The 12,039-nt window shown below is 43.5% G+C and overlaps 1 protein-coding gene across 1 annotated transcript in view; it reads left to right on the forward strand.

Annotated features, from left to right (window-relative positions):
* Positions 1-584: 584 nt before the first annotated feature.
* LRMDA (leucine rich melanocyte differentiation associated) overlaps positions 585-12,039 on the forward strand; it is a 724,603-nt gene continuing 713,148 nt past the window's right edge. Inside the window, 1 exon segment of the mRNA XM_083502973.1 lies at positions 585-881. Within this exon segment, the coding sequence (XP_083359099.1) occupies positions 852-881 (30 nt within the window). The 5' untranslated portion in view covers positions 585-851.

The raw sequence follows: 12,039 nt of genomic DNA on the forward strand, positions 1-12,039 counted from the left end.
AGCTCCCGTTGCTCGGTCCCTGCTCCTGCCAACCTAGCAGTTCGAAAGCATGCCAAAAAGTGCAAGTAGATAAATAGGTACCGCTCCAGCGGGAAGGTAAACAGCGTTTCCATGCACTGCTCTGGTTCGCCAGAGGGCTTAGTCATGCTGGCCACATGACCTGGAAAAACTGTCTGTGGACAAACGTCAGCTCCCTTGGCCAGTAAAACGAGATGAGCGCCGCAACTCCAGAGTCGTTCATGACTGGACTTAACTGTCAGGGGTCCTTTACCTTTGAGGAGGGAGGGAAGGAAGCCGATTAGTTCATATGAGCCAAAAAACGTGAAAAATGCAGGAAGGATGTATTTAAATATTGCAAAATGAAAACTTAATGAAATATTATAAAAATTATCAACAACATCTGGGGACCCAAGTTTGAAAAAAAGAGGCAGTATTTGGGAGGGGCTTCTTTGCCCCCAGGTAAGCTCATCCTGGAAGGAGAAGTTGCATCCCACCTCGGCCCCCGACGGTTTTGGGTCGACGCGCAAGAGGCCCTTCGCCTCGCTCACGTGAGGAACCCGGAATAGCGCGCGGCGTCAGTCAACACGGGCTCTTCCGCCTGGGGATCAGCTGACGACAGCTGGGCTTCCTCCGAGGGCATTTAATTGCAGGCGCAGCTGGGGAAGGCTGAGGAGCTCTTCTTCGCGCCTTTTTTTCTTCTTTCCTCGCCCCTCCCCCGCCCGTCGCGCTCCTTCCCCTCAGCCCACCAGGGGCGGCCACCTTAGGAGAAGCGAAAAGTCCCCTCAGGAGCCTTGCCTCTCCCTTGAGTGGGGCGTGTGGGGAGAGAGAGGCAGCACATTTTGGGGGCAGAGATGTCAGGGGTCGTGGTAAATGGAACTCAAGTAAGTGCCTCCCCACTCACCCACCTAACCCTATTTGTTTGACAGAAACACTTGGTTGGTTGGGGGGGGGGGCGGGCGGCGTCTTTCGTTTCAGCGTCTCTCAATTTCGCTTTCTTATCCCGCCCCCTTCCTTCCTCAGTCTCTGCTTGGAGTCCTTTAAAACTTCTCTCTCGTGCTTCCTATTACCCAAAACGCCTGACTTCTCCCCCCACCCCCAACGCCACGAGGAGGAGATGAAGAAGGGGAAGAATTTCCCCTCCCTTTTCTCCTCATGGCGTCAGGCCCCCTTGTCCCAAGTCATGGGTTCAAGCTGGGTATGGGAAAGCTCTCTCAAATGACTATTATTATTATTATTATTATTATTATTATTATTATTATTATTATTATTGCATCCTATTGGGGAGCAGTTCCTGCTCATTACAGCTGTTTTGAACTTTCTGGATGAGACACAGACATGACTGCTGGTTGAAGACTTGCTTTCCTCTTCTCGTCTCCTGCCCCCATCCTCAGCAATATATCACAGCTTCTATAGCCTACATATAGTACAGTGGTACCTCGGGTTACATACGCTTCAGGTTACAGACTCCGCTAACCCAGAAATAGTGCTTCAGGATAAGAACAGAAATTGTGCTCCGGCAGCGCGGCGGCAGCAGGACGCCCCATTAGCTAAAGTGGTGCTTCAGGTTAAGAACAGTTTCAGGTTAAGTACACACCTCCAGAACAAATTAAGTACTTAACCCGAGGTACCACTGTAATGGTATTTAAAACGAGAGTCATCACAGTGTCCCCGTTTTTGCTCTTCAAAATATGGCAACCCTAAATAATAATAAATTTCATTGCAAGAAAAAGGTGCCTTGATAATCTGCTGTGGTGACCATAATCTCCGTTCAAGGTGCCATTTTGCAATTAGCTTATCTATCTGAGTTTCTTACACTGCAAGTAAGTGTGCACAGGATTACGGCAGAGCTTTCCAAACTGTGTGTTGGACACAGTGTGTCAGCTGCAGTGTGTAGGTGTGTTGTGCAAACGCTCCCCACGCTCCTCCCAGGGCTGGAAAGGGGTTAGTTCAACCTCCAGTTTGCTAGTAAAACTGAATTACTGTGTCATGAAATGATGCAAAACTGAATTACTGCATTGCGAAATGATTCATGTCTAAAAAGTGTGTCACCAACATGAAAAGTTTGGAAAGCTCTGGAGTACAGGCTTGGTACACTCTCCTATGAGGCTGTTTGTCAGACTGAGTGTGAAGCAGGGCTCCTGTGCCTAACGCATTAAAGGGATTTAGATGCAACTTCTCCCATCAAGGTACTGCAATTTTAAGAAGCCTTACCTACCAAAATTCTCCCTTTCTAATGCATGTATTAAACTGTCTTAATGCAGCTTGGAAGCTCTACATGGCCATGGGGTTCTGGAGCCTCAGACCTCTTTAGTGTGCCTGAACATCTGTACGTTTCCTGAGTACTATACAAGGCCATGGGGATATGGGAGAATCTCTTATGTCTGTAGCCTCATGTATTCTCTATAAACTTATTAAATAAACAAACAGCCCCCCCAATAGTCTTAGAAGGTGGTAGATTGCAACTTTGAGTGGAGTCTCTTCTCCCTTTCCTTGGAGGTAACAGACATAAGCAATATTTGTGTACATGGGTTCCCAGACATCACCTCTTTGGAACAGGGCTGTGCCCTCAAGCTCTTATTGTAGGGGTAAAGTAAAGGTAAAGGGACCCCTGACCATAAGGTCCAGTTGTGACCAACTCTGGGGCTGCGGTGCTCATCTCGCTTTATTGGCCGAGGGAGCCGGCGTACAGCTTCCGGGTCATGTGGCCAGCATGACTAAGCCGCTTCTGGCGAACCAGAGCAGCGCACAGAAACGCCGTTTACCTTCCCGCCGGAGCGGTACCTATTGATTTACTTGCACTGGCGTGCTTTCAAACTGCTAGGTGGGCAGGAGCAGGGACCGAGCAACGGGAGCTCCCCCCGTCACCGGGATTCGAACCGCCAACCTTCTGATCAGCAAGTCTTAGGCTCTGTGGTTTAACCCACAGCTACACCCGCGTCCCTTTACTGTAGGGGTAATGTCCTCTAATTGTTGCTTTAAACTTCACTGTGGATGCAGAGTATATATTCTTCTTACTAGCAGAAGGTTTAAGTTTCTCTGACCCACAGATAAACTGATCAAAACCAAGCATGCTCTTAAGGTCACCTACCCCCCCCCCATTGCTGCTGAAGGGGCTGTGCATGTCTCATATGGATAAGGAGCACATGTAGAGTTTTGTACACATTGCTTTGTATGCAACAACCCTGTAATATAGGCCAGCTATTTCATCTTGACTGTTGCAGGTGGGAAAAGGCTGAGGAAGAGTGGCTTGCCTAAGGGCCACTTACTGAGTTCACAACAGTTGTAAGATTTGGACCAAGGGGGCTTCCAGCAAGCCCATTGAGAAAGGCTTGCTTTCTTAACACGTTTTGTAGAATGCACTTTTGTCCAGGTGGTAATTCTAATTATTATTCCTGCCATTATGCTGCAGCAGCTACCAATGTCCTCATTACAACATGCTGCACTTTAAAGCCATGTCTCTGTGGGGAGGGTTCGACACATGTTTCAGATCAGTTGTGGGTGCTGACATAGTTACACTGAAGTTTTGCTTGCAAAACAGAAAATAATAAAATTGCACATAGCTGTCATGAAATTAAATATGGTGTTTGTGTGTTCTTTTTATTTTTAAAAAGGGAATTTACTGCCCATGCCTAAACTTCCATTTTCAGCATAGAAGTAACCATTTTCAGGTGTGTGTGTGTGTGTTTGTTCTTTGTTTCTGCAAGATAGAAACATACGCAAAGATACATACAAACTACGCAAAGATACATACAAACATACAAACTATGTATCAATTTTCTTCCTTTTTATGAGAAACATTTTGCACGGATTACAAAAACTTTTCATTGAGATAGCAACTAATGAATTACAACTATAAAAGAGCTCTGCTGTACCAGACGAAAGAGCTTTATTGCCTCTGAACATGGATGTTCTGTTTTTGCCAATAGCTGTTGAAAAACCTATGTTCTCCACAAGGTTTGTCTTAACACCCTATGCTAATGATCACCACTGTCTCTTTTGATAATGATCTGTTGTGTAGAAAAGTCCATTTTCTTATCCAAAATAAGTTGTGCTGTTGAGCAATCCTGTGTGATCCTTCTTTCTTGATAGGCTTGATGGTCTTCACTATACAGTCGTACCTCTGCTCCCAAACACCTTGGGAGTTGAAGGTTTCGGCTCCTGAACTATTGAAAACTGGAAGTGAGTGTTCCGGTTCTTGAACATTCTTTCGGAAGCCGAACATCTGATGGGGCTTCCACGGCTTCTGATTGGCTGCAGGAGCTTCCTGCAGCCAATCAGAAGCTGCGCTTTGGAAGTTGAACGGACTTCTGAACGGATTCTGTTCAACTTCTGAGGTATGACTGTATACATGCTAAACATTTTTCCATGATTATGGCTAAGATTCATTTTAGAGCACTAAACCTGGAGCTTTCTCTTGCTTGTCACAACATTTAAAAGGCGTGGTCCCTAAAAAATGAAGAATCAGTTACCATAGTTTGACTATATACATATTTGGAAGTAGGTCCGAACACATTCCATGGGATTTTTATCCTGGTAAGTGTATATTTGGATTACAGTCTAAAAGCCAGAGCCCGTGTGAATTTATTCAGAAGTAAAGCAATGTTTGAAATTTGCCAGGTGTGTTTTGCAATTGGGGCGGGTTCAATTGCCACCATGTGGGGATCTCTGGATACCAGGCTGGTGACTGACATCTCCATCTGGCTGGCCCCTCCAACTTTCCTAAGCTGGTGAGCACAGAAGAGCTTATTTATTGCACTTATATCCTGCCTTTTTCTCCAAAAAGTACATGGTTCACACCCCTCCTCAGTGAATCCCTACAATGAACCTGTAAAGTAGGTTAAGAGGCTGTGACTGGCCCAAGGTCACCCAATGAGCTTCATGAGTGAGTGAGGATTAGAATCCTGATCTCCTAGGTCCTAGTCCAGGGGTCAGCAACCTTTTTTAGCAGTGGGCTGGTCCAACGTCCCTCAGACCATGTGGTGGGCCGGACTATATTTTGAAAAAAATATATGAATGAATTCCTATGCCCCACAAATAACCCAGAGATGCATTTTAAATAAAAGCACAAATTCTGCTCATGTAAAAACACCCTGATTCACGGACTGTCTGTGGGCCATTTTGAGAAGGCGATTGGGCCACATCCGGCCCCTGGGCCTTAGGTTGCCTACCCCTGTCCTAGTCCAATACACTAACCATTGCACCACACTGACCTCTTAGAGTACTTCTGCTATGGGACACCTATCCACAGTAAATTAAGTAGGTAAATAAATATGGGCTTGAATATGAATTAAATTGGTTTTATTCTGGATTGTTTTATTTGATGTTTTAATGTGTTGTAAACCACTTTTTCTTTAAAATATAAAGTGGTAAAGAAATGAAAGGAATAATAACAATGACAGGGTTGGTGTGTGTCCTCTTTTTCCAGGACATGCCCTCCTTTTCAAGGGTAAAATTTCTTTCTGGGTGGATTTTTTAAATTTGCCAAAATGTCTCTAGCTATACTTTCTGGATGAGACATAGACATGACTGGTGGTTGAAGTCTTGCTTTCCTCTTCTCCTGCCCCCCTCAGCAATAGATCACAGCTTCTATAGCCTACATATAGTAGTGGTATTTAAAATGAGAGTCATCACAGTGTCCCCTTTTTTGCTCTTCAAAATATGGCAACCCTAAATAATAATAATAATAAATTTCATTGCAAAAAAGGGTGCCTAGACATTCTGTTGTGGTGACCATAATCTCCATTTAAGGTGCCATTTGGCAATTAGCTTATATATCTGAGTTTCTTACACTGCAAGTAAGTGTGCACAGGATTATGGCACAGCTTTCCAAACTGTGTGTTGGGATAAGTTAGTACAGGGGTCAGCAATCTAAGGCCCATGGGCTGGAAGTGGCCCGTGGAGGTCGTTTGACCAGCCCATGAGTCGCCCCTGAACCAAGATACCGGCAAAGCACAGCACAGCGCAGGGACTCACTTCCGCTGTGCCAAAATTTGCTCCTGCGCAGACACTGAAAATCGTGTCTGCGCACCTCATGCAAAAATCACCTCATACGTACCCGAAGTCCAGCCCACAGAGGGATCTCCATGGGACCGATCCAGCCCAGGCAAGATAAACCTTGCTGACCCCTGCGTTAGTGTGTCAGCTGCAGTGTGTAGGTGTGTCATGCAAACGCTCCCCATGCTCGCCTCAGGGCTGGAAAGGGGTTGGTTTAACCTCTGGTTTGCTAGTAAAACTGAATTACTGTGTTGCAAAATGATTCATGTCTAAAAAGTGTGCCACCAACATGAAAAGTTTGGAAAGCTCTGGAGTACAGGTTTTGTACTATTTGTCAGACTAGGTGTGAAACAGGGCTCCTGTGCCTAACACATTAAAGGGATTTAGATGCAACTTCTCCCATTGAGGTACTGCAGTTTTAAGAAGCTTTACCTGCCAAAATTCTCCCTTTCTATGCATGGATTAAACTGTCTTAATGCAGCTTAGAAGCTCTACATGGCTATGGTGTTCTGAAGCCTCAGACCTCTTTAGTGTGCCTGAGCATCTGTACGTTTCCTGAGTACTGTACAAGGCCATGGGCATATGGGAGAATCTCTTATGTCTGTAGCCTCATGTATTCTCTATGAACTTATTAAATAAACAAACAGCCCCTCCCCCATAGTCTTAGAAGGTGATAGATTGCAACTTTGAGTGAAGCCTCTTCTCCCTTTCCTTGGAGGTAACAGACATAAGCAATATTTGTGTGCATGGGTCCCAGACATCACCTGAAGATGTTAAGTGCAGATAGCATGAATTCCTGTCTGCCTAAAAGGGTGCACTGCTTCTTTTCAGAAAACCAGAAGGACTTGTGGTCCCACAAGCTTCATGTTCAGAGAGATGTCAAGGTTGTTTTGCGCTGTTGTTTTGATATGACTTTTCAGTGGGAATCAAAATACATTTTAGTGCTGGGAGTAGCACCCTCTATTACTTCTTCATGAAGCTCATAGTTACACTAGGAAACTCTGTCTCACTGGTGGCAGTGATGGCTTTAAAAGAGGATTAGACAAATCCATGGAGGAGAGGGCTATCTATGGCTACTAGCCATGAGGACTATGCTCTGCCTAGTTGGAGGAAGTCATGCTTCCAAATAGCAGTTGATGGAGGAGGAGAGTGCTGCTCTGCTGCAGGAAGGGAGACAGATGTTGTGCTTGGGTCCTGCTTGTGGATTTCCCACAGACATCTGGTTGGCCACTTTAAGAACAGAATGCTGGACTTACCCCAGCACAGATTATGTAAGCCACTCTCCACATCACAGTTGCACAATGTAGCTGGTGAAATGGTGCAGAGTTTTTCTTAGACTTTGGTGAAAACTCCCCAAATTCCGGTCAAACCATACTTATGTGAGATGTACATCATTGTGGGCAAACTTAAAGTGTGGGGTTAATCTACTGCAGCTTTCCCTGGTGTCCTCCAGCTGTTATTGAACTACAACTCCCATAAATCTGGCTCATTGGCCATGTTGGCTGGAGCTAATGGGATTTGGAGTCCAGCAGTTGAGAGGGTACTAGGTGGGCGAAGGCTTCTTTACTGCATTGGGTGACTGCTGTCTTCAGATTCTGACTTCATCATTTATATATAGGCAAGGAGCAAACTTCTAAATCCTTGAACTATTTTGCTCTGAAGCAGCCTTGGGTGCTATTTTCTTAACAGATGTCAATAGTCCTACTTGTAGATTTGTGATAATGATACTGATAAAACTGCAGCTTACTCATCTGCATAGCCAAACACTCCAGGGCTTTAAAGGTCTGCTCCTCTGTCATATAATTGCATACCACCGAGGTCCTGCCTATTTTCTTTTGAGTCCAAATTCCTACTGACAATAAACTCCTAGTGTACTTCCCCTGCCTCACACTTTGGCCATAGTGAAGTTGGACACACATTCTGACTGCAGGGGAACTCGGTATTTTTAAGAACCCATTAACCCTTTGTGCATCTTACAAGGTTAGAATACATGCTGATCTTCAGCACATCCCTTCACAAAGTGCCTGTTTGGTGGGGACAGCTTATCTCAGTCTACTTGGTGCCCACTGAACCTTGTAAATTGGTTGGCTGGACGTGCTCTCCAATCATTCAAAGTCCATGCAATTTCTGAGACTTCTTTGTGTGGCAGCTTTCCCATATTCTAATATCCACATGGTTGAAAGCAAAACCATATGGATATTGTAAGAATAAATCTGTGAGTAAACCTGCCACACAGCTGTGCTATGTAAGTCAAGGCAACTTCTGAAGAGAGGAGCAGCAGTTGTGTGGAGAAGCTGCTGGAACTAATCTGGGTTAATTTAAAGGAATTGTCAGATAAACTTCACCCCAGAGTTTCAGGCTGTTATAAGTCTCTGCTAATCTTTCTTCTTGTGCTTTCTTTCTTGGTCTGATTTTTGGCTATATAAAAGTACTTAGATCACAAACCTAAGTGCTTTCTCATGGAGGACAAATTCTACTGAAACTAGTGAGTCCTTCTAGGACATGTAAGTAAACATGATCAGGGTGGGAATGCAAACATATCTACATTCCACGAGTATCAGTGGAATGTAAGTACTTGTGTGTGCAGTGAATTTTCCCTAGTGCCAGGGTACAGGGTCCCATTTGTACACACTACTTCTGTTGCTGTACTTCTATATGATGCTAGCATTTCCCCTTTGTGTTGCTACATATATGGAAGCCCTACTTGGACTCATGGGGCACTTTCACTGATTTGTAGCATGCATGTTATGAACTGGAGTTCTTAAGAATTGCTTCACCCAATAACATCAGATTTACAAACAGATTATTTTAAGAGCTATATGAAATGGTGGCTTTTGTTATGTGGTGGTGCTGTCTTTAGGCATGGCAGTGCCCAGCTAACTTTGTCATTGCTTTAAGATCTTCCTCGCAACCATTGGCCTTTACTTTGTCCCCTGAGTCGTCGTCATTATCTTCTTCTTCTTTGGTGATCACTCATAGCTGAGTAAGATTGTCTTCTATGAACATGGTCTGAACAGTGAGTCTATAAGTGACTGTGGAGGCCAATTCTGGATCTAGACGTCCTTCCATAGGGGGGACATAGGTTTCTGGGTGGGAGTTGATTGTGATGAGGGTTTGCCAAACATGCCTTCCTCTTAACACATTTCTCCCTTTCATCCTGAATTCGAGCATCTTCAAAGTCCATGACACCTTTGGTAAAGGCTGTTCTCCAATTGGAGCGCTCACAGGCCAGTGTTTCCCAGTTGTCAATGTTTATACTACATGTTTTTAGATTTGCCTTGAGAGAGTCTTTGAACCTCTTTTGTTGACCATCAACATTACGCTTTCCATTTTTAAGATCAGAATAGAGTAGTTGCTTGGCAGACGATAATCAGGCATCCGAACAACATGACCAGTCCAACGAAGTTGATGTTGAGTAATCATTGCTTTGACACTGATGATCTTTGCTTCTTCCAATACACTGGCATTAGTTTGCCTGTCTTCCCAAGTGATGTGTATTTTTTTCGGGGACACTGTTGATGGAATCTTTTGAGGAGTTGGAGATGGCGCTTATAAGTGTAAACATAAGAGTGGCATCCTGTCAACTAAGGCTTGAACCAAATGCTTAGAGATCATGGACATAAAAAATAAACAAATCTCCAGTGCCAGAAATATCATCATTAGTGTGTAAGTTCTGACATCCTTGGTGGGCCACTGAGATTAAAGCACCTGTTTATAAACTCTCATTGGACTGGAGTTAGTCCAACAAAACAGTTTGGTCAAAGAAATAAATTTGTGTTTTTTATGCCACGTGGAGCCTTCACTCTTCAAATAGGACCTCACCAGGCCAATTTCAGTTGTGCAAACAGAATGATGTGGCAGTAGTTATTAACTAGCTATTGTCTTTATCTGGATTTACTAACTTGAGCTCACTGGAGCAGACAATAGAATAGTTGCTTGAATCGGGAGCTTCCCTGTTCAATCCTCTGCAGGTCTGCTCAGAAGTCCTAGAAAATTCAACTTCCAGGCCAACATTTATAGGATTACAGTCTCAGTTGTGCTTTTACGGGGCCAGAATCCACACTAGAAATAAACATTTCTTTTGACTTTGAATTGGGTTTGGGGGGCTGGCTGTACTTTTTTGCATTTCCCCCTGGTTTATATATTAGGTGACCCCGTGTATTTTTGAAACAGCTGGTTTTGCAGAAAGTTTGTTTACTCCAGTGCTTTTGAATATATAATTGTGGTAGTTGTGGTTGGATGTGGCAAGGAGTGCAAGTGTTTGTTCCTTGGAGGCTTTCTGCATCCCTTTTGAAGTACAAAGTACTCTGAAATGGATATGTATTTAGTGGTGGGAAATTGTAATGGCACTTTTATGGTACTCTAGAGTGTTCAAACAATGAATTATCTCAGGTTTTTTTTATTATGACTCTTTAACTTTATGCTTCATAACTAGTTTCTTGATTACTACAAATGTAAAATGAGCCCCTAATCTCACCTTTTAATAATATATTTTGTCAGTAGTACAATCCTACTAACTGAATTGGCCCCATAAGGTCTTGGGACTACTTTCTCTTGGACTTCATTTGCAGGGTGGCAGCTCCATCATGAAATGCCTTCCTGGCCAAGAAGAGCAGTAGTTGTTGGTAGAAAATACTGAGTTTACCTAGCACCGCTCTGTTCCAAACAGCCATTTCATCTGCTTGTATCAACCAAAGAGTCTTGTGTATGTGTGATGGCAAGTAGAGTCATTCTCCCTGCCCGCACTTCTAAGGAAGATGATTAAGATTGCAATCCCACTTACCAAGGAGTAAGTCCCATGAACTCAGTGTGATGTTACCTCTGAGTAAACATGTATAAGGGTGTGTTGCCAATGCCCGCTAAATATAGGACTGGATGCTGTTTAACAGAGGTGTCACCATCTGTTGAGTAATGAGATGTAATGGTGTCCTTTTTATTTAAAAGTGAACTGATTTCCCCCCTCCTGAGCATCCTACCCCAGTTAACTTTGGTCCAGTGCCATATCTAATGTAAGCAGTGCCTATAATTCCATCATTAATTTATCCTTCTGAGTTAATGATTCCCAGCTGGCAAGCATATATTGCCTTAATTAAATCAAGCACCTTTTTGCATTTCCTGAGAGGGCAAAGCTGGACTCTTTTTCCCCCAGAGAGGGTGAGAGCACCTTGCTAAAAACGGAACATATTTTTATTTTATTTTTACGTATTAATGAACGTATTTATGAACACTTTAATAAAAATATGTAAGTTTTAATGAAAATATAAGAATAAAATAGCAAAAAGTATCCATAAAAACATCAAGAATAGAGATGCTCTTTTGACTCGACTAATCTCTGATATAACGCTTAAGCAATACAGCTCAGACTGCCCCAGGAAGCTTCTCCACCTGTAACTCCTGTTATGTAATGGCTGTCATGTCATAGCCAATGCAATCCTATCTATGTGCACACAAGTGTCTCCAGTAAAGATTCCAAGCAGTATACAGTGGTACTTTGGGTTACATACGCTTCAGGTTACAGACTCCGCTAATCCAGAAATAGTACCTCGGGTTAAGAACTTTGCTTCAGGATGAGAACAGAAATTGCGTGGCGATGGTGCAGCAGCAGCAGGAGGCCCCATTACCGAAAGTGGTGTTTCAGGTTAAGAACAGTTTCAGGTTAAGAACGGACCTCCGGAATGAATAAAGTACGCAACCAGAGGTACCACTGTACAGTATTGCTAATTCCCCAGATTATTGCTTTCAGTGATTATGTGTATAAGATATGCATATGTGTGCACAGACATACTAGCATATCCGTTAACAATGAGATATTCAAGGTTCAGCTTTGGGATTGGTTATGAAAAGCATGTTATTTCATGCAGTTGTACCCTTTCTATGTAAGTTCTTGCCCAGGAAATACAATGTGGAAAACAAACAAACCCCTTACTCAACCATAACTTAATTGGGAGGTCCTCTTTGACACAAGCATAGGAGAGTTAACATCTGGCTCTTTGAGATTGTTCTATGTCAAGCAACTGGAAATCTGAAAACTGACACTGGAAAAGA

Source organism: Podarcis liolepis (genome assembly GCF_965112155.1).
Source record: "Podarcis liolepis genome assembly, chromosome: 5".
Taxonomy (NCBI): domain Eukaryota; kingdom Metazoa; phylum Chordata; class Lepidosauria; order Squamata; family Lacertidae; genus Podarcis; species Podarcis liolepis.